This window comes from Mytilus trossulus, chromosome 1 (genome assembly GCF_036588685.1).
Source record: "Mytilus trossulus isolate FHL-02 chromosome 1, PNRI_Mtr1.1.1.hap1, whole genome shotgun sequence".
NCBI lineage: Eukaryota > Metazoa > Mollusca > Bivalvia > Mytilida > Mytilidae > Mytilus > Mytilus trossulus.
The window spans coordinates 62,470,204-62,493,144 of record NC_086373.1 but is presented as its reverse complement, the minus strand read 5'-3'; the positions used below and the strand labels follow the sequence as shown (position 1 = coordinate 62,493,144).

The window sequence follows — 22,941 nt, the reverse complement described above, 5'->3', positions numbered from 1 at the left end:
GAAGCCGAAGTTTAACGATTGTCACCTGTTTGTCAATAATCGACAAAAAATCAACAAAAAGCATGGAAATTGAGCACGTGTTTAACATGTAAATTCAGATAATAGTTTATTTAGTACATACACACTTTAAATGTAAGTTGTAGATGGATTTCTATATGTACATCTTGATTCCAAAGGTCTATTATTTTTATGTTTCCCTTTTCCCTGTGTATTCTAAGTTTCATGATGCTAATAATGTAAAATTATCCATAACGCTACATTTCAAGTTGAAATATTAGGACCAATTCACTAATTAATTCAATACTGTTAACTAAGAAATTATTGCTATGTTTTTTGGTCGAAAAATGCACCAATATCAGGTTCTCAATATTACAAACTTGATTTAATAATATACGTATGGATTTTCCATGAAACAATTTTGAAATTGCATAAATAAAACCTAATCAAATAAAAACATAATGAAAATAAAAATCATTTTAACATTCTACTACTTGATTTTAATTTTCTCAAATAATACATACAATTCTACTGGCAACTCTTTTCATCATTATTCTCTCTGGTAAATCCATAGTATTGGCAACAGCTAGGACAACTAACCGAGCATGTCTCTGTGAGGGCCAGTCAAACAAATTATACATAACATCTTGTTTTCTTGTCCATAGCAGATCAAGCTGAAATAAAAAAGAAATATGGTTTTTGTGTAACCCTGTGTGTCAGATATAATTTCATATAAATGACAGAATTTCCTATGATAGATTGATTCAATCGGAAAATGGAAGTGAAGTCATTCTTAATGTAGTGGAATTTAAGACCTTTATATAGAAACTGTACATTTGTACATTATAACATCTGACAAAATAATACTTTGGTTGTAGTTATCATAGCCAGAAAAGAAATTTTAATAGGTTCATGATCCTATATCAGTAACTGATTCAAAACATTTACTGTCAATTCAGAAATTATTGCGAGGTTATTAACATGATTAAATAGGATTTTTCTCAAAATCGTAAAAATTAAAATCGCAATTATAATACATGCACGCAATAATTTTTGAATTTACAGTAATCACATTAGCTTTCAACATTAAATAAAGAATGATATTGTTCTAAACATCAAATAAAACCATCATGCAAAATATAAATATAAAGTAACATTGCACATTCATAATTTATAATTTTCGGTGGGCTGCTGTCTAATTAATTTTATCCCACATCTCTTATTTCATTAAAGCATAAAATAAGATAGATTTTCCAAACAAACCTCATCAGCCAACATAACAATGGTTTCTTTTCTTGGCCCAGGAGTTGTAAACTTTTTATTCAGTAAATCAGCAGCATGATCAGGAGTAGCTTTCTGTCCAGTCAATTGCTGGAAATTAAATTATAAAATGTAATCATGTAATATCCAGAAAGTTGCTAACTTGTGTGTTTGTTGCTTAATCTTTAATTGCATACATACAGTATTGTTTGTCAAGATGATAATCTTTGTATTTCTTAAAATCCTTTAGTAAATGTTCCACTCAATTTGTTATTTCCATAATCATGATAGTGTGCTATTTAAAAACTGATAAATTAACATACAAAAGATTCTAGAACATGCAAGTATCTTACAAAATGTTTTCCAATTGAGAGGTTTCATATCTATTTCAGCAAATTATATACACTGCTTTTGAGTAAATCTGCTTTTCTGAAAAATCTTTTTATTTGATGTTATGTTTGTGAAACAATAAGACTTATCCAATGAACTACTAGATATCTTAACTATATTTGAAAAGAAAAATGTAATGACTTGGAAAATACATAACTATTAAGTAGTGTACCTTAAGTATCTGCACATAAGCCTGTCTTGGTTCTGTTAATCTCATTCCATTTATAGATATGTACTTAAACTGGCTTAATTCTCCATCTTCATATGCCTTATTAAGGGCCCTAATCACCTCATGGACTGTAGCTGTTTTACCTGTTCCAGGTACACCAGATATGTACATACACCTGTAAAATAATCACAAAAGATACTCATCATACACATCTAATTCATGCCTTCTTTTTTTAATAGACCATGATGATGAAAGTTTTTAACGACCTAGACTGGTTATACAGTCTTCAACCACAGTCAACCAAAGACCATAGCATGCATAGTGACCAGTTGTTGTTTATACAGATTTTTAAGAAAATACCACTAGACAAGTAATTTGTGTGTATCTGTTTTTTCAAATGTACTGAAAAAGTAGAATTGACAATGCATGTGATCTATTATTATTGCAATATATTTTTTGGATGATTGCATTTCACAGAAGTTTATACAACTACAGACCACTATGACTAGTTGTTGTTTTATACAGATATTTTTTGAGAAAAATATCACTACAGAAGTAATTTATATACACTGAAATTCTCCATGCATGTGATCAAAATAGGTTTTATACACATTGTGTAGTAAAGTCAACAAATAACCTTACCCTCCAGTTCCATCTAATATTTTACTCTCTACAAAACTGAAAATATCTTCAAATTCCTTTTCTCTACATGGCAATGAATCGGGTACTGCTGACACATGTAACCTGTAAAACATATTTTCAATACATTTTTTTTCTTTCAGAAAACAAAATTTACTTTATTTGAATTACCTTAATTACATTGAATTTGAAATTTAATAAGAGTTTCCTTGTTGGGTTTATGCACTCAGCCTCCTACAGTATTTAGTACACATTTTTCCAAAACCTTTAGCTAAACAGTAAGTGTAGGTATATCTTAAAACATTTTTCAATGTTTGAACAAGATTAAAGTCAAACCTTTGTATCATTGTTACATTGTTCCTGGAAGATTTTTTTGTTTTAAGCAGATATCATATTTAACGTCATATGAAACGAGTGAGTGGTGAAAAATAATGTTTGTCCAATTCTTGAACCAATGCATGTATACATCATAAACTTAGTCCTCTGTGCCAATTTTATCATTATTTTCACAAATATATCATATAATCGTCAATTTTTTTCTCTCTTTTTGTTATGATTTAACAAATATGGCTGCTCATTAAATGCCGTGTTTTGAAGCCGAGTTTTACTGATTGTCACCTTATAGTAAACAAATCACAAAAAGCATGGGTATTGAGCACGTGTTTAACATATAATCAGATATTTGTTTATTTCAATGACAGATCCATGCGTATTGTCGTCACCTGATTTTTACGAGGAGGGTTACGCTTGGGTCACTATGCATACGGAAAATATGTCGGCGAATTACTTTTGGAAGCAAGCAATTAAAAATAAGTTAACTTCTTCTAAATGTGGACAAATTAAAGAATTTTCCTCAGAAAAAAAGTATATGTACATAAGTTGTATAATGACAACTATCCATTTAGTTATAAAAAACATATGCATATTTTTTTTTGAATTTGAGGTTTCTTATGACTTTAATGTTCACAATATATTAAAACAGTTTTAGAAACAAAAGTTCATTTCAGCCTGTACATGAATAATTGATCTATGATGTTATACTTTTTAAACATTGTTTATATTATTTTACAAAAGATCAGCATTTGCTTGAAATTCCATATTGGTATCATTTGAAATATAAGTCAATGTGTGTTAAGCAGGCAAAAATCAATGAATCAATAGAAATACAAGAAGTAATTTTTAATCTTGATCAGTAAAGACTTATTAAAGTTAATCCATTTACCTAGCTCTTGCCTCCTCCAATACACTTGTCGGTGACATCAATGGCCGAGATCTGCCAGGGATATGTGGAGTTACTTCACTTGCAGTAGATCTACGATTCTGTTAAAAACATAATATATTAATAAGATTTGGTTGAAAATTATATCAAATTCTTGTCCTTTGATGTTTAATTCATTTTTGAATTTACTGTGCATGCACCATAATTTTAATGACACAAATTTTCTGTGGGATATCAATCAATTTCTTAATATTTACACTTGATATTTACCTTCTTCACAAAGATTAGAAGTAAACAGTTTTTATTGATGACCAGTCTATAATACATAAAAATGCAGTCAGAAAATTACTTTGTTTGCCTAAAAATACAAATAAATCTATTTCTGGCGGCACAAACATTCAATACCATCCTGTCCAATTTATTTTAAGAAATAGCATCCATGTTAAAAATCTACATGTAAAATCAGTGTTTTAATGTGTACAACTGGAAGTAAAAATTATAACGTTTGCAATAGGAACAAGTTATTTTGATACTTGAAAAATTAGAAAATATCCGACAAATATTATTTTGCATAGAGATCTATGTTCAATAATGTGTCATTATGTAAACTTCAAGCAAACAAAAGTATGAATATTTATATACAGTAAAACTAAATACTTATAAAAATTAACTATGTCTTGTTAGCAAATACTCACTGGTGTTGATTTACTCTTTGATTTCTTCTTACTACTCCGTTGTTTGAGACTAGCATGGCTATCAGAGCCACTATCACTATAGCTATCAGGCATTGATTTACTTCTTGCATTCTTCTTATTACTTCCAAGTTGTTTGAGACTAGCAAGACTGTCATTGTCACTATCACTTTCATTTTCTATTACAAATACGTCATTAGAATCATTCAAACCAAAGTCCACTTTTCCTGTAGCCTCATTATAATCTATCTTCCTGAAAAAAAGCCATAAATAAAAATTAAATTATTTTTCCCTGTGATGTTTACCCCTATTAAATCATTATGAAATGCAATTTTTACCAAAATAGGTATATTTCAAAAACAAACAAATGATTGAAAAGTCAGAGAATGATGAGGTAAATGCATTTTTTTTTTTTTACTGAATTGGACTAGTTGAAAAGTGTTCTTTATTAAACTTTATTCTTCAGGACAAGTAACTTGCAGACAAATATGTAGAACAAGAGCAGCCAAAATTACTCAAAATATAGAAATTTTACAAAACAAACAAATGTATCTCAAGTAAAAATACCTTCTTTGTCGTAAACTCCTGTTTTGTTTTGGTGTGATATTCTTTATAAATGTTTCCCCTAGACTTCTTCTAGTTGTAACAGGCCTGTCTACACTTTCAGGAGTCTGATTACGGAATGAGATATATTGATCTTGAACTTTTCTCAATACTACTGTTGGCACAACCTTCTGTTTTTGTATTTTACTAACAGTCTTTGCTTTTGAATCTGCACTGGCAAATGAAACCGATCGTCTTTTTGGTTCAGTCCGACATTTCTTCAATGACAATGAACTTTCTCCTGAAGATGAACTTAGTTTTCTTTTAGGTGTTTTCAAAATTGCTGGACTTGATTTAGTAATTGGTTTAACAATCAAATTCTCATTTGAGGTCGAATTTTCATTTTGAATGTTACTATTAATAGAAAGTCGTGAAGATCTCCGTGTAGCACTAGATGTACTACTGGCATGACTAGTAGTACTACTAGTATCTGATATAAGTGACACTGTATCAAAAGCATCATCATCCATGAGAAATCTTGTGACATCCTCTCCCTTGAAACATGCATATTTATTTCCATAAGCTTTTGGGCTAATTAGTTCTGAAACAAATAATTTCAAATTAAGATTTTGACTAAATGTCATGCATATTTATTTCCATAAGCTTTTGGACTAACAAGTTCTGAAACAAATAATTTCAAATTAAGAGATTGAGAGCTTGACAAACTGTAATAACATTTGTTTGTTGATGAAAACAGTATTTCTTTTGTTTTAATTGTGTCAGACTGTTGGAACTCAACACTTTAATTGACATACCTTATTTGAGATCCTTCCCACTTTCTGTTGAATTACCAGACAGTATATTCATTCTCTCTTCTTTATTGTTCTTTAAATTGTTAACTGTCTTTTAGTCATTTTTCTGTCATGACATTATCAGTGTGTATTATCATTTTGCAAGTTTAATTATCCTTACAATATCTTTTATTTCTGTTTTAAAAAGACACACTGTAAACAGACTTTTTTTACCCAACCATGTTCAAGAAGGGCAAGAAGGACTTTTTTACCCAACCATGTTCAAGAAGGGCAAGAAGGACTTTTTTACCCAACCATGTTCAAGAAGGGCAAGAAGGACTTTTTTACCCAACCATGTTCAAGAAGGGCAAGAAGGACTTTTTTACCCAACCATGTTCAAGAAGGGCAAGAAGGACTTTTTTACCCAACCATGTTCAAGAAGGGCAAGAAGGACTTTTTTACCCAACCATGTTCAAGAAGGGCAAGAAGGACTTTTTTACCCAACCATGTTCAAGAAGGGCAAGAAGGACTTTTTTACCCAACCATGTTCAAGAAGGGCAAGAAGGACTTTTTTACCCAACCATGTTCAAGAAGGGCAAGAAGGACTTTTTTACCCAACCATGTTCAAGAAGGTTAGTTGATACATCTTAGTCTGCTAGTCGTGAAAGCATATCATATTTATATATACTTACTTTTTTCTACTTCTTTAACAGCAACAGACTGCAAAGGTTTTACTGGAGATGAGGATCTTTTATGTTCATTGTCATGAATGTTTATATTATTTAAACTTCTCCTTGAAAATGCTTTAACTATATTGTCACCTCCATTAATATGTGCAGGCATAGATTGTCTCCTTATCCTGCTATTGTCTTTTTCAGTTTTCTTTGGTTGTTTTAGAGGAATAAAATATTTTCCATTATATGATCTTGTTACATAAAATTTCATTTGTTCATTCTTTTTCTGACGACTGCTCACAGTTTTCATTTCCTCCACAGCTTTTGTTTCTATCTGCAATAATAAAAAAAACTACATCTAACACAGTACTTTTTTATGCTTTCCCTGAACAACTTTTAATGTCCTATGTAAATTAAAGAATAAATCTAATTAGTTATACCTAGGTCAGGAACCTGATGTTCAGTGGTTAATGTAGTTCATTATAAGTGTTTCTAATTCCTTTATGTAGATTATACCATTGGTTTTCCTGTCTGAATGGTTTTACACTAGTCAATTTTGGGGCCTTAATAGATTGCTGTTTGGTGTGAGCAACGGCTCTGTGTTAAAGACCATACTTTGACCTAACATGGTTCTTCAATTACAAATTGTGACTTAGATAGAGAGTTGTCTCATTGGCACTCATACCACATCTTCATATTTCTTCATGTGATATAGTCCCTTGTTCATTAACAACTTAAGCATACTTGCCTGACATTTTCCTAATATAGTTTCCGGATCAATCTCCTCGGGGATATTGGTTAAGTTCTTAAAAACTTCAAATTGATGAGCTTCAATTGTCGCTAGATGTGAATCAGGTAACTCTTCCCGTCTCCAGTACCAAGTAACCACTGCAACAACATCCTTCTTCTTTGACTTAGACTTGTATTCTGAAATATTAAGCAATTAATATAACACGCCTCAATGTTTATGTAGGGATTCATTTAAAAATTCTTCACTTGACCAGTAAATGTTCAGCAAGGTAATCTAGTAACCTTTTAGCATGTTTCAAATGAGTAAATGTTGATGAGTAAGACTTTGCATAAGGACATATCATTTGTCACTGCAATTCATTCTTCCAAATACCTGCCTTCCAGTTCAGGACTCTATAGGCAAATAAATTTAAAAAGATTCAGTTATGTATATAATACATGACATCTTATTTCTGAAAATAACAAATTGCTGAATAAATTCATCCCTGCAGTATTCTAAGTTATAAATTCAACTGATTATTTGCAATTAAATCAGTATGCCTATTAATTAATAGGCCCTTAAATCAGTTGTCAAGTTCATCAGTAGGCCATCATATTTGTTCCTGCTCCTCAATAGACCTTCAAATTTGTGTTTATATTTATCAAAAGGCCATTTAATCAGTGTTCATAATATCAATACATTACTTCATATTCCTACCCTTTTCAATGACATCTTTAATTTGTGCTGTAAAAGCAGTGTCTTTAGACTCCAAGTTTTCATTTCCATTTTCATCATTTGCAATCAAAACAAAATCACCCACTACGTACTGCTCATCATCTAGAGTAAATGATCTGTAAATATATACAACATAAAAACTCACAAATCTGTTAGACAAAATTGGTTTGGACCACCAAAACATTCAGATTCAGATACAGGATTTTGAAAAAGGAGGGTCCCCTAAACAAAGCCAATATTAACTAAAGCTGTCCTAAATTATTTTGATTATACATTAATCTTAAGTCAGCCACTAACTTTTTTTTTATAATATCCTTAACAAGACTTTTCAATAGAAAACTTTTTCATGAACTAATTTTGGAAATGACATCTCTCATATACTGTAACACTAGGACCAATCTATACTATTAAACGAGAAGATCTCATTTTGGGTGTCGCTTCTCTTCTTTCCACAATAAATTGATCAACACGCCTCTGTGTCCTATAGGTACAGTGCATAGTGCCATTTGTCATCCATTCATGATTATTCAGATTGAGTTATTTTTAGAGGAAAACGAGAAAAAAGGCATCCGGATATTGTCCTGTCATTGGACGAAATTTTAAGTCAGATTAGACTTCCGGTTTGCGTTTTTCTGTATACTTTGAACATATATATATACAAAGAATAAAGTGTATTTTCAAAATTCTATCAGCTATCATTTTCAAGTTTACTATCCGCGGCAGTCACAGAGTTTATTAAATGGAGAGGGTCTGTATGCTATATCAATGACCAATATGGATCGATAAGAAAACCTAGAATTGAAAGTAAACACACTATATTTATATAGAAATGAATGTTCATAATAAACAGATAAGCGCTAAAAATATTCTTGTGAACTTTTGATACCTTTTCTGAAATTCTCCAGTCATTAAATCTTCTCCCAATAATAATTACCCCCCTGTAAATTTGTACAACCAGAATACATTAAGTCAAAAATTGAAGGCAGCAGAAAAATATTAGTCAATAATCTAATAAAATTCCAATAGGCTATATGTATTTCTAAAATCATGTCTTTCCCTTAAAAATATTTATTTTAGCACACCCTTCTTGGCCTTCTGACATTTACCAGATAGAAGTTGTGCCTGTATTGCTGCAATTATATCAACACGATCAAAGTTCTGGAAATATAAAATCTCAATACACTTGCAACCAAAATGAGGGTAACCATCTAAGACCAAATAAAATAGTATGTGATGTTCCAGTTACATCTGTAAAAAAGTTAGGGTACAAATGTATGTAGGTAGGATGTTTTTTTTTTAATTTAAGTCTTTTTTTATACATTGAGTCTATGGAAGGTAACTGGAACCACACATTTTTTTTTTATTGGCCTAATTAAGATTTTAATTTCAAGAATATTTTGTGCGGTAAAACATAAAAAAAAAATTCAAAAAAATTCGCTCAACATGTGTTGGAAGTAACCATTACTACATTTACATCATGAGACAGATTCAATTACCTACCATATCTGGAAACTAGCTTATTGTACTTATTAAGATTGCTTGAAGTATTATTTCAAACAATTGAAGTGGCTAAATAGACATAAAAGTACAATTTAACATAGGCTTCACAATAAAAAGCCATGATTTTAATCATTTAGTAAAACAGCCAGTGGCAGTGGGTCTCATTTGGGGTCTAAGCCTGACGCAGGATTGCCGATTTTTTTGTGACACATGAAAGTCAAATTATTGTGCCGTGAAAACGGGAAATAAGGTCTTGCGGGACCCAGGAAAATGACAAAAAATTAGAATTGCTTACATACATAGTTTAAGTGGGATACGGGAATCTGACAAAACAGTAAGCAGGATCCAGGATCGGAACCCCCCCCCATGAGACCCTGTCGCAGGATCCAGGATTGGAACCCCCCAATGAGACCCTGTCGCAGATCCATAACTTTTTGTATTACCTGTATAATCAACCAAAATTTTCACATGAAAGGGGGAGTGACTGCCATCCCCCAGATGGATCCACCCACCTATGACAGCATATCAGCAATATGATTATTTTTTCTCCCTCTTTGTTTTATTGCCATATTGGTCAGATATTAATAGCATGACTGTTGGACGGAATGCCAGACAGTTAGAGTTTATAACAGATAATGTTGTTGGTATTTCTTTACATCTTTTGACATATTGTTGACATGTGTTTGTTTTTTGTGTGTCTTTTTAATTTTTTGTTATCATCTTAGATCTACAACTTTTATTGAGGATATTATTTTCTGTAGTGCACTAGTGCATGGTGTGTCAAAAACTAACTTATAATGTTTATATGAAGAGTGCCTCTTGTCCAATTCAAATTTTCCAGTCAAGCTAAGCCTTTTGATTTCTTTGCTGGGAAAATATTTCTTTACAGGCATCTTGTTTATCAATCAGCTGTTTCTCCAGAAATTTCCCGCCATACAGGCTATTCCAAGAAACTAAAAAATTCCACTCAATATAACTAAACGTGGGCTATATTTATAATTGGTGTATCAAAACTTGAACAAATAAATGGATTTATCTCTTTTGAACACTTTTTGAAGTTAAATTTTGATCTTTTTATAAGTTTTATCATTCGTGAGATATATTAAAAATAGACTATAACTATGCGCAGTTCTCTAGACTATTCAGTTCAGACCGAGAAAACCCAATAGCTTTCATTCAAGTCTTAGTTGCGTTTTAAATTACAAAGATTTATGAGTATCATTCATCATTACATTTGACATTGAATTATTCGTTTTGTGAAAGAAACACTGTTTTAGAAGCATTTTTTGCTTCTGAAATGGCTAATCGAACAGTTAAAGATGCACATTCCATTAAAGGAACAAACCCACAGTACCTTGTGGAGAAAATTATCCGTACTCGTATTTATGAGTGTAAATACTGGAAAGAAGAATGTTTTGCTCTTACAGGTAAACATTTAAAGAAAAAACTTAATGCCACTCGCACACACACACACACGATGAAAGCAATAACATGGTGTGATGTACACACAATGGAAGCCATAACATGGTACAATATTCTTTTTTTATATTTGATTACCAAAAACTTATATTGAGAGCATATCAGGTAGCACAGGGTAGGTCTTTTCACCATTGAAAACCACACATTTGGCGGATCCAGGGGGATCTGGGGGTTGAAACCCCCTCTTTTTGGGGGGCGATCAATGCATTTGAATGGGGATATGTAGTTGGAACCCCCCCCCCCCCCATGCGTCGGTGATAAATAGATTAAATAAATTCAACTTCTTAATCACTTTACAATATTATACGTAAAAAATTAAGAAGTATTGTGTAACACTGTCACTCTCTTATTTATTAGATTAAACCAACAGAAGGTTGAACTGTTTGATGTTATCAAGAAATTGATGTCCTGTAATGACAATTGTTGACATTCATAGTGGTACCGTGAATTGCAAGATTTACATGCCTTGTACTGCGTTCTTGGTGCAATTCTGTCTAATATTTGGTCTCTTAATCTCATCATCTGTTGAATTTAGAATATTTTCAGTCACATTTATAAAGATAAAAAAAGTAAATAAATATTAGGCAGGTTCTACCCACATGACCCCGTAGGTCTTGTAAAAGATAAAAACAAAAATCAGGGTGTGCGGTGGTGTAAAGACTTCTGGGTAGAATATGCCTATTTATCAATTTAGTTTTTTTTATCTTTATAAATGTTTTACATGTATGTATTTGTGTAACATATGTCCAGGCTGATATTCTTGTGATAATCTCAACAATGACAGCTTATTTACTTTTTAAAATGTTGTTGGATATCTTTCATTTGTCTATTTATGATTAATAATATATTATTATTTTTAAAGCGGAGTTAATGGTGGACAAAGCTATGGATTTAAAATTTGTAGGAGGTGTTTTTGGAGGAAACATCAAACCAACACCATTTCTATGTTTAATTCTAAAGATGTTACAGATACAGCCAGAGAAAGATATTGTGGTAGAATTCATCAGAAATGAAACTTTCAAGTATGTTCATATTACATTTTTGCCTTAATATTTTTACATGTACTTTGCAAGGAACACAATTTGTTTATTCAATATTGTTTTATCAGTTTATGGGAAAGGGGAATTGTTGGCCATTGAAGTGGTCTTAAAAGTTCATATACACTCAATACAGTGATCACTGGTATAAATAATGAGCATGTGGGTTTTGTGTTTACTTCTTATATAGAAAAAGAAAATATATACAAGATACATGTAAATTTTAAAGGCAATTTAAAATTCAGAGAGAAAACAGAAGAATAGTATTTTTTACTTTGGAAATTAGTATGACGTTCATTATACCTGAACTAGTATATATTTGTTAGGGGCCAGCTGAAAGACGCCTCAGGGTTCAGGAATTTCTCTCTACATTGAACCCTGTTAGTGACCTTCTGCTGTTGTTATTTCTATGGTCGGGTTGTTGTTTCTTTGACACATTCCCCATTTCCATTCTCAATTTTATTGTCAGATGCACAGAGCTTGTTATAATTACAATTTATATAATTTTTTTTTATAGATATGTCAGAGCATTAGGTGCCCTTTACATGAGATTAACTGGGACAGCTTTAGATTGTTACAAATACTTGGAACCTTTATATTATGACTACAGAAAAATAAAGAGACAGAATAGATCAGGAGGTACGACATACATTAATTGGCACCAGATCAGGAAAAAACATATTTGTTAGTGTTGAAATATTTTTTATAGACATGATTAATACCTATTACCCAGACAAAAATGGTAAAAAAACGAATAAAATAAGCAAATTAGATTTTAAGGCAATAATCTTACGTATATCTATTCAACTCCAACAAATTATATTAAATACTGGTACAAATGCACACTGTATAACAAATGAATGTTGTGTGTGCCCAATGGGTTGTCATTATCAGCATCAATAAAAGATGATTGACACTAATTTACAAAAATTCCTCATTGTTTTTGTCGAGCCTGCAACTTTTGTTGCAGAAAGCTCGACATAGGGATAGTGATCCCACAGCGGCGGTGTTAGCTAACTTCTTAAAAGCTTTATATTTTAGAAGATGGAAGACCTGGATGCTTAATACTTTGTATATAGATGCCTCATGTTACGAAGTTTCCGTCAGTCACATGTCAAATGTCCTTGACCTCATTTTCATGGTTCAGTGACCACTTGAAAAAAAGTTCAGATTTTTTGTAATGTTGAATTCTCTCTTATTATAACTAATAGGATAATTATATTTGGTATGTGCATACCTTGCAAGGTCCTCATGCCCCTCAGACAGATTTCACTTGACCTCGACCTCATTTTATGGATCAGTGAACAAGGTTAAGTTTTGATGGTCAAGTCCATATCTCAGATACTATAAGCTTCAAAAAATGTATAGGGCTAGTATATTCGGTGTATGGAAGGACTGTAAGGTGTACATGTCCAACTGGCAGGTGTCATCTGACCTTGACCTGATTTCCATGGTTCAGTGGTTATAGTTAAGTTTCTGTGTTTTGGTCTGTTTTCCTCATACTTTATGCAATAGATCTACTAATTTGTTGTATGGAATGATTGTAAGGTGTACATGTCTAGCGGGCAGATGTCATCTGACCTTGACCTTGTTTTCATGGTTGAGTGGTCAAAGTTTAAGTTTTTGAGTTTTGGTCTTTTTATCTAATACTACATGTACTATATGCCATAGGTCAACAATACTTGGTGTATAGAAATATTTTATGATCTATATGTCAGTCGTGCAGGTTTTATTTGACCTCAACCTCATTTTCAAGGTTCATTGCTCAGTGTTAAGTTTTTGTGGTTTGGTCTATTTTTCTTAAACTATAAGTAATAGGTCAACTATATTTGTTGTATGGAAGCATTGTTAGCTGCACATGTCTGCCTGGCATGGTTCATCTGACCTAGACCTCATTTCCATGGTTCATTGGTCTTTGTTTAGTTATCTTGGTTAATGTTAAGTTTATGTGACAGTTTTTAATAAAGCTTTATAATTAGGACTATCAACATAATATCAATGATTAGTAAAAAAGGCGAGACATTTCAGCGTGTACACTCTTGTTTTTATTAAAACATGAGCAAGATTGATGTTGTTCAAGTGGTTGAACCTATGGTCATATAAATCAATTATTGAACAATCCCTAATTGATGAATTGTATCACCCTAAATATGCATGAAATATTTGCAACTAGATGTTGAGCAAATATTAATAAATCTGTAAGTCAAATATTTTTGAATTAAATACATGCGTCACTATTGTGAATAATATCTATCACATTATGTATTTTGTAACTTTCAGAATTTGAGCTTGTTCACATGGATGAATTTATAGATGAATTGTTACATGAAGAAAGAGTTTGTGATATTATTCTTCCAAGAATACAGGTACATTTGTATTTTATTGTGTATTTTTGTATAAGTTTCAAATATAAATCTTTGCAATGAAGAAGAAAACATACTTTCCTTTTTTAATCAGGTTTATATAAATAACTGTTCTTTACAGACCATACCATTTATGTGACCCACAACATAGTGAAAGTGAGCATGGGTTGACAATGGATTTTTACTAGATTTTTTTAGCAGATTGTTTTTGTAGATTGACCATAGATGTAGAAATTTCAGGTTATATACAAACAGCAGATCAGCAATATATTGTTTCTTTACATTTTCGTTTTATTCATTTTTGTAAAATACTTTTCCAGCAATTTTATGATTTTTAAAGATATCAGAATATTCTTTAATTATTAACAACAATATGTAATGTTTTCATATTTCTCATAAGTTAACTAGATGTTTTAAATTAATTAAACTTGTAAATACTGTAACTGATGTGATTCTCTTTTTTCAGAAAAGAATGATATTGGAAGAGAACAATCAGATAGAGGCTCGAGTGAGTGCTGTTGAAGAAGACTTAGAAGAAATGGAAACATCTGATGAAGAAGAAGCCATGGTATTAAATTTCATATATCAAAATCAGCTATTCATTCATGCATGAGGGCATGGGAGGAACTTTATAAGAGACACACCACCTTAAAAATTACATTTGACTTTTGAAATTCTTCCAAATTTTAAAGGGAAACTTCGCAAAAAAATCAAAAAATTATATTATGTTCATTCTGTATAAAAATGCTTAAATTCATAGATATTAAAGTTTTATTCCGCTAGATAAGTGATCACCAACGATTTTAAATTTGGAGTATCAATTCTCTGCTATCCGCCATTTTGTCTTCTTTCCCGATTAATGAAACGATATGTCTATAAACCACAAAGAAGCAAAACTACAGTAACCGATGTAGTCGTAATTGCGTGTCGATATCTTGTCAATCGTACGTTTGTTTTATCCGACTAACTAACTTGATACGGAAAATATTCTTTAAATTACCATGGTCTGTTGTTTTTAAACTTGATATTGGAATAAGGTGAAAAGTCAAAGTTGAAATCATAAATAAGTGTTCCGTGAAAATTGTTTTCGAAAATCTAATTTGTTCATAATTCTTAAAAGTAATAAACTGTTTTCAAATAAATTTTGATCTTCCCTCTTCTGATCACCAGCATGGCTAAAGGTATTACTTCCAAAGGTATTGTGAGGGGTGTGCGGTGACACCTCCAGGTATTCAAGCGATTTCCTGTCGGGCTTGCAAGTTCACGCATCGTTTCACTTCTGCAGGTATTGATCAGTGTACACGGCTGATAACTTTTAACTTTCCATTTTGAACTATCAGATGTATAATATACAACTCTGTCTTACTTGTCATTACCAAACTCATACGCTTGTTTATAAATAACATTTCTGGTGTAAAGAATATTATTCATAAAAATATAAATAATACCAAAAAATAAGATTTGATGAAATTAAAATCTATTTAAATATTTTTTCCAAGGGTGAATTTGGGAAAATGTAATATATACTCATTGTCAAAAGTGAAGGTCAGATTGAAACATACCAGAAATATTGATTTAAATAAATGTACGCACTTGCCGACGATTCGTTTATACGACTGGATAGAAAGTTACGGAACTATAGCGCAATTTAAAATATATACATGTATAATACATTGAACATAAGAAAAAAACATATATTTTGAATAAATAGGGGTAAAAGTGTTGTAAATAGACTAGTCCACGTATGCCAACAGTATGTAATCATGAATGTCGATAGACTATTGTATACCAGAAGAAGAAGAGAACCAATTTGATTTAAATACAGGTGGATGTATAACTTTTGCTTTGGTTCATTGAAGTTGTGGACATAGATAAATCACAGATTTATATTTCAATAAGATTGTTCTCGAACAAAGGAAGGAATTCGTCATCATAATTGTTATATATGCCACTGGACGAACACTAATTATCCCAAAGGGATGTGAATATTTTGCTGGGAAACTTTTGAGTATCAAAGTTTCAAATTAATTTCGGGATTTATTATTTTTCTTGGTATTCAATAACAGAAAAAAGAATAAATTACTTGTCTGCTAAATAGGGGTATTCTTGTCAGATGTAAGACTTTTAGTTATATTTAAAAACAAGGGAATAATATTCTTGTCAGATGAAAGACTTTTAGTTATATTTAAAAAATAGGGAAATATGACATTTAATTGGTTCTGTCTTTTTTTAAACATCGTTAAAAAGATGTGTGTCTAAGGTGAACGCCACAAGAACCCTGTAATACTAGTACGAGAGTATAGCATGTAAACATTCCTTCTCAATAATATGGTTGTATTGGAAATCTTTTCATACAGATTGACAACTCATTGTCCAATATGCATGTAATATTTGCCACATGACGCCCATAGTTCTTTCTACCATCATCATCTTATACTTGATATTGCTGTCAACATCGATGATTCACACCCAAACAAAATGGGAGTAATGGACCTTCAGAGCTTCTCCGTGTTATACACTTGTGAAATATATAGACGAAATTTCTATATTGAAATGAATATACATCTCACAAACAGGATTTTCAAATAACGATTTTGAGTAATCACCTTACAAACCAATATAAACGTATGGCAAGATATAATCATGAAGGAATTTAGTTTTTGTCCGACACAAGAACTCATCACTATCATAAACGTATACGTATATATGCATACAATTTCAAATATCAAGAACAAGCGGTCGATGTCGATAGTCCGTTTTCTAACTGTTCGAGTTAGACATGTCACTTGTTCATTCTTGAAAGCCTTCATATTCCCCGTGTAACGATGGGAACTGTTTCTGATTGTGTTGACTCTAAATGCTTGTATGGTAATTCTGTCGTTTATCTGTACAAGCGGTTGCATTTCCTCTCCTTTCCTAACAAACAAACGAACGAAACGCTACTTGTCTGCTTTCTCTGGAGCTCATCCTTAATGGCTCATATACGTCAGGAAACTTACATATATACTAATAATGATTGTTTCAAGAACAACGATGTATGGACGGACTATTCTAAATTCGTCAAAATCAGTTATGCAGGACTAAAATATAACTTTTATTATAACTACTGTACTACTTATTTGGATTAATGACGGCTATCATGTTCAACATTGCACAAATATTATCATAGAATTAAAAAAAAAAATCCTCAAAAATCCTTAAAAAAAATAATGCCTTACCTAAGATAATTGGTATTTTTTCACAAAAAGTTTGTGTAAATGATTGTCAAATGATTTAATTATGTAAGAATAAAATGTTAAAAAGAAACTAAAAAAAAAATCATGTATGTTGTATTTTTTTGTCAATTAAAAACTTTAAAATTGCAATAGTTTTATTAGCATTTAAACAGCCAGATTTGAATACAAGTTAAGAAATTCCGGTAAAGTCAATGATATCAAACAGATGTACAATGGTATATCAAATTGGGTAATATTGCATTTAGTTTTTATTAAAGATTAAAACTACTATTTTTTACTTAATATTTGAATCTTTCCACCAATTGCCACTAAGAAAGTAATCAAAAATTGTTTCCTTTTATTTTTATACATTTTCGGATTTACGAATCTGAATTTTATTTTTAATTAATTTACACAATTTAATTATTGAATCTTTATTCTCATCGTGTATTAAATCTTAGTGTATTAACATCGTGACATCATACTCTTTCTAATCCTTTCTGTTTATCCTTTCCAAATAACAACATTTATACCTGTGTACGCTTGAACTCACACCTGCAGCTAAATAGCTACAAGGTAAACGAATTGACCTCAAGCTGAGAAATATACAGTGACCTTTACAAAATAATATACACACTCTGCTCACACATTAGTTGCATTGAAATGATTATCAAAACAATAACGGTAAATAGAACTGAAATATTTTCAGTTCAATATCAGTAAAAATATTCAATAAATATTTTAGGAATAAAATCTCAACAATAATTAATTAAATTTATTCAAAAACATTTACTAGAGATAATTTTATAGGAGTTTAATTCAATCAATACAAAACGGTATATGCATATTCATTTTCTTTCATTCTTATATTGTGGTTAATAACTATGACCATTCGTCAGCTGTGCGCTTTTAATTACGTATATTGTCGATAAACTATAAGAGTTAAACAGATTTTATTTTCCCCCAGAATTCAATAAATCAGGCTAATACGTCACGACCCACTCGAGAATTCAACCAAAAAAGTTACAAATACTTGATTTTCTCCGTTATTAGAAGGAATATAAATTTAAAACTTTGCAAATGTGTTTTTTATGTTAAGATGAACATAATTAGATGATAAGTAAAAAATCGCGGAATTTCCCTTTAAAGAAAATGCAACCAGTCTTAGTTAATTAGTTTGTGTGCCTCCCATCCACCCACAAAACAAATTTGGGAACAGCCCAGCAATATTTTTCAGAACTTCATTCATTATGGAACTTCACTGCATATAATGATTTTGGGAATTAATCTCTGTGTTTTTTTTCATTTTTCTGTAATCAAATTATAGTATATATTATTCTGCTTTTTTTCAACGTTTATTATATTTTTTGTGTAAACTACCATTTGAGCTATTTTGTCTTATTTTAGCATTGTATAAGGTCAAATTATGTTTTCTTTCAGCTATGATTAATTATAATCTCACATGTTTACATATTGAAATGTTTGTTATTGTATTTTCAGGAAGACAAAGATCAATCAGCAGACAAAAGAAAAAACTATAAAGATTTAGACAGACCTGATAGAGGGGCATCACCAAAATATCGACGAAGTCCATCTCCTTCCAGGTAATTGCTTGTCTAAAGCAGAGTGAAAGTTTTCATAATCCTGTCAGTTTTTTAGATTTTGAAAATAGTACTGAACTTCTTATTTTCTGCAATTTGCACCTTGTTAAAAAATTATCACTCATCTCAAATTATCATGTGAAGAGTAGATATATGGCTAATTTTGTCAAAAGAGGCTGTCAAAGCACACGAAAAACATATGTGTATATAATTTGTTGATACAGCTAACCCTAGTCTTGAATTTGTTCTCCATTTCTTGTTAAAAGACACATGTAGAGGTCATCAACCAATGAAAAGGTCCATGGTGAACAGACCAAAGGGGTTCCATAAGAAATTTTATTGAGAAAATTTAAACAAACATTAAATGCTTAAGTGAAGATTTAAAAGGTTGTATTCCATATTACACAATAAACAGTTGCATTTTAAAATATAATGCTAATCATTGCTCTAGAAACTCAACTGTGTTTATTTTAACAGGGAAAGAAACAGAAAACGATCTAGATCAAGAGACAGAGAAAAGAGAGGTATGTTTTATATGCGTTTTGTTTTATATTTTACATCAATACAAAACACATAAGTCAAAAACTGAATTCACATCACTTTGATACCCAGCTTGAACAAAGCAAAAAGTTTGAAATTAAGAGCACATGCTTGCCAGCTGCACATAACATAAGCCATCATCAACAATACAAGATCTACAAAAATTAGAATATAACTGAAAATAATGGAACTCTTATAGTTACTTACTTAAATGACTATATTAAGCACTGTTTTCCTTTACACAGACTATTCATTATATTATAATTATTTGGCTCAAATGTTTCTGAATCATATCACAAAATAAATTATCCATTCAGTCACAGCACACCTTTGCATGTTTCATCAAAGAACAGTGCTACAGCCTAACTTACAGCAATATAATAAAATGTTTGAATTAAATTTAATAATACACCTTGTCACTATTTGTTAGCCATTACTGGACTATGCAAAGGTTCCAGTAAAATTAGAAAATATCAGATACCACAATGGAAAGGTGATTGTATGACATTAAAAGTTCAACTGGTGAAGATTCTCAGGTCAAGTGGAACAGATTTCCAAATAGCTATAAGGTGTTTTCTATTAGAAGATATAAATATAAATGATATTTCTTTTAACTTTTATAACTCCTTACTTATAGTCCGAGATTACTCTGACGTCCATCGGCTGTTTTGCCAGACAAGCTGCCTTCGGACGTCAGATTAATCTCGGACTACTTACTTATTGAATTTCTTTTGTAGAACAAAGACACAGAGATGATGATGAAAGGTAATATATTTTGAAAATTGTATAACTCGTTAATGACTTTTTCACTTAAATTTATTCCCCCCCCCCCCCCCCCCCCCCCCCAAGTTAAAAAGAGATGTCTATTAGTTGTTTTGGATAAATCTCCTGTAAAAGGTGTCCATTTGGCTGTGAAGGATGTACATGTATAAATATGCAGACAAACCCAGTCAGAATGGGGATACACAATCAGATGCCTCTTTTTAGGACAGTGCTAAAAATTATGCGTGTTAAGGTGTCTAAGGATTGTCAGGGGTCTATAGATATGGTAACTATCTTGATTCAGGCAGTAATACCCAGGTGTTGGTTTGGCTAGAAGATATACAAATATGCAGCCACATGAGACATTAAATTTAATGCTCCGAGTTTGCAGAGTTCTACCCTCTCTTCATGTAGATGAACTCTTACAATAATTCTCTTAAGTTTAAGTAGACCTTTTGCAGGGCAAAATGTATGCCCTTTATCCTACACACCCTCTTTTTTCATTGGGAGTCTAAATTTCCAGCCCTAACTCCAGGTTTGAAGAACTAACCTTATGTAATTGTTTTAATATTGAATTGGGCCTTTTTGTGAATATGCATGAATTATTTGTTACTGGACATAAATTAACAACAATCAACCAAGTTGATATATAAAACTATTGTAAAATCTAAGACAGCTATTCTCTCAAAACCACAATTTATTTTAAATCTAATATTTTACAGTTTTCTTGTGTGTTTAAAATGTTGTTTTTAAATTTTATTATAGGAGAAAGAAAAGAAAGCACAGACATGAACACAAAGAAAAAGATAAAAGTAGAGACAGTGATCGACACAGAAGACATCATGGTAATGACAGACATCATCATAAACGCAATCTTGGTCCATCAAAGGACGAAATTAACATTGAAGAAGCAAATGAACTTAGAGCTAAACTAGGACTTGCTCCTCTTAAACCCTAGTTTTTAAAACTTGTATTGTATATGTATTATTTGTAATTAAATAAATGAATGATTTTATTCATTGATTCATTTTATTTATAGAAATAGAATACCATAAATAAATATACATAAATGATATTATTGGTATCTGCTGTTACAAAATTTACAAATTTCATATAATTTGAGGGGCAAACTTAGGTTATTGTGATAACCCAAACTTTTGCTAATTTTTGCTGTATCTAGGGGCATAATACAAGTAGAATTCCTGAAGTTTGAGCTGGCTCTGTAATAAGGTATCCTTAATAGTTATTCCAAATTTCAAATGATTGGTAGAGAAGTAGTTAGGTTATTGCTTGGAAAACAAAGTCATTTGCAATTTTCCACTTTTCAACTGGGTATTACTGTCGAGAACAATAGTGAAATTTGTAAAATTCTAATAGGATCTGTGTTTTGTTCCCCTGAACAACATTTAAAAATTTCAAATGATTGGTTAAGTCTGCTCAAAAGAAAGTCTGAAAAACAAAATATTTACAATTGTCCTACTCAAGGGGCATAACTCTGGAAGTACGAAGTGAAGTTGCATTACAAATGCGAATATGTTCATTAGTAAAACTATATAGTAGGGGCATACAAAATTGTGTACAGAGGCAACAACAGCACATATCACATGGTCCAGATAGCAAGACCTGTTCCAGCAACAAATGGTAGTCTTTGGTTATGTTTTCATGTCGTTTTTAATTTAAGGAAGATAGCAGATCTTTGTTTCTCTATTAAAAGAATTAAGAACTTTTTTACACTATGGCCAATTAAGAGATGGAGTTTTTTTTAATAGACATCTTGTCTATTGTTGAATAGCATATGCTGAAATTATTTTGTCCCTTTAAATTTCTGTCTCATTGATCTGATTCCAAAATCATCTTGTTTACTGTCTGTTTCATAAGACAGGAAAAATCCTACATCTTTGAATAAAGGTGTAAAAAAACCAATTCAAATGTTTCATTCTTTTTTATTTAAAATGAATTTCACAACATTAAATCAACAATATCTACCTATCTGGTAAAATATAAATATTACATTCATTTCCATCAAAATTAGTACATAATCTTCTGAACACATCCTTAATTTATTTTTGAGACATTGTGATTTAATCTTTCACTCTGATCAAACATTTTGTAGTAAAATAGCACTTTTCAGCAAACAATAAAATAGCACTTTCCTGCATACAATCTTATTTAAGTACAAAAAATGGCTGCAGTGCAATTCATTATGCAATGCACTATTCATTTTCTACTAAGTAGCAAAAAACCATGATAGAAAAAAGCATGATTTATTTACAGTATGGTCATTTTGGTATTTGCAGGGGTTTGTGATGCTTAATCTTTAGTTTTATGTTGTTGTTTTTTTTGGACAATTTTGTCTGTTCTACTGTTTTCTTTAAGCCATGGTGTCCATAATTCTTAGAATTGATGTGTTAGATGCCCTCTTTTTATCTTTGTTTATATATTCAATTTCCCCAAATTAAAAAATCTATGGATTTGTATCATGGAATCAATTAATAAATTCATGAAATTACCAATACAAAAACACGAAATGTTCTTTAAGTCTGGCCTTATATTAAGAAATTACTAATGTCAACAACTTATAGAATATTAGTCATTGTGAATTTGG

The 22,941-nt window shown here is 31.1% G+C and overlaps 3 protein-coding genes across 3 annotated transcripts in view; 1 reads left to right on the top strand and 2 right to left on the bottom strand.

Annotated features, from left to right (window-relative positions):
• The window catches only part of LOC134686007 (uncharacterized), a 62,171-nt gene that overhangs the window by 2,374 nt on the left and 36,856 nt on the right, over positions 1–22,941 (bottom strand). The window contains exons 34-44 of the mRNA XM_063545739.1: positions 11,261–11,340; positions 7,822–7,955; positions 7,060–7,301; positions 6,393–6,708; positions 4,934–5,510; positions 4,370–4,619; positions 3,678–3,775; positions 2,459–2,560; positions 1,820–1,991; positions 1,261–1,368; positions 522–671 (exon numbers count right to left, since the gene is read on the bottom strand). Of these exons, the coding sequence (XP_063401809.1) occupies positions 522–671; positions 1,261–1,368; positions 1,820–1,991; positions 2,459–2,560; positions 3,678–3,775; positions 4,370–4,619; positions 4,934–5,510; positions 6,393–6,708; positions 7,060–7,301; positions 7,822–7,955; positions 11,261–11,340 (2,229 nt within the window). The remainder of the gene's footprint in view (positions 1–521; positions 672–1,260; positions 1,369–1,819; positions 1,992–2,458; positions 2,561–3,677; positions 3,776–4,369; positions 4,620–4,933; positions 5,511–6,392; positions 6,709–7,059; positions 7,302–7,821; positions 7,956–11,260; positions 11,341–22,941) is intronic.
• LOC134681198 (uncharacterized) lies at positions 6,878–10,479 on the bottom strand. Its single transcript, XM_063540701.1, has 3 exons — positions 10,132–10,479; positions 7,822–7,955; positions 6,878–7,301 (listed from the first exon to the last, which is right to left on the bottom strand). Exons 1-3 carry the CDS (start codon positions 10,230–10,232, stop codon positions 7,054–7,056), a joined length of 483 nt encoding a protein of 160 aa, XP_063396771.1. The 5' UTR covers positions 10,233–10,479; the 3' UTR covers positions 6,878–7,053.
• Positions 10,490–21,312, top strand: LOC134681189 (pre-mRNA-splicing factor 38A-like). Its single transcript, XM_063540691.1, has 9 exons — positions 10,490–10,766; positions 11,681–11,840; positions 12,373–12,494; positions 14,136–14,221; positions 14,685–14,786; positions 18,934–19,037; positions 19,512–19,558; positions 20,312–20,339; positions 21,102–21,312. Exons 1-9 carry the CDS (start codon positions 10,637–10,639, stop codon positions 21,292–21,294), a joined length of 972 nt encoding a protein of 323 aa, XP_063396761.1. The 5' UTR covers positions 10,490–10,636; the 3' UTR covers positions 21,295–21,312.

Coding starts and splice junctions, on each gene's coding strand:
- LOC134681198 (XM_063540701.1), bottom strand. CDS start 10,232: ATGCCTGTAAAGAAATATTTTCCCAGCAAAGAAATCAAAAGGCTTAGC. Junction 7,956..10,131: donor TCTTCATATAAACATTATAA/GTTAGTTTTTGA, acceptor ATATATTTACAG/ATCATTTACTCTAGATGATG. Junction 7,302..7,821: donor TAAAGATGTCATTGAAAAGG/GTAGGAATATGA, acceptor TTAATATTTCAG/AATACAAGTCTAAGTCAAAG.
- LOC134681189 (XM_063540691.1), top strand. CDS start 10,637: ATGGCTAATCGAACAGTTAAAGATGCACATTCCATTAAAGGAACAAAC. Junction 14,222..14,684: donor TTATTCTTCCAAGAATACAG/GTACATTTGTAT, acceptor CTCTTTTTTCAG/AAAAGAATGATATTGGAAGA. Junction 20,340..21,101: donor CACAGAGATGATGATGAAAG/GTAATATATTTT, acceptor ATTTTATTATAG/GAGAAAGAAAAGAAAGCACA.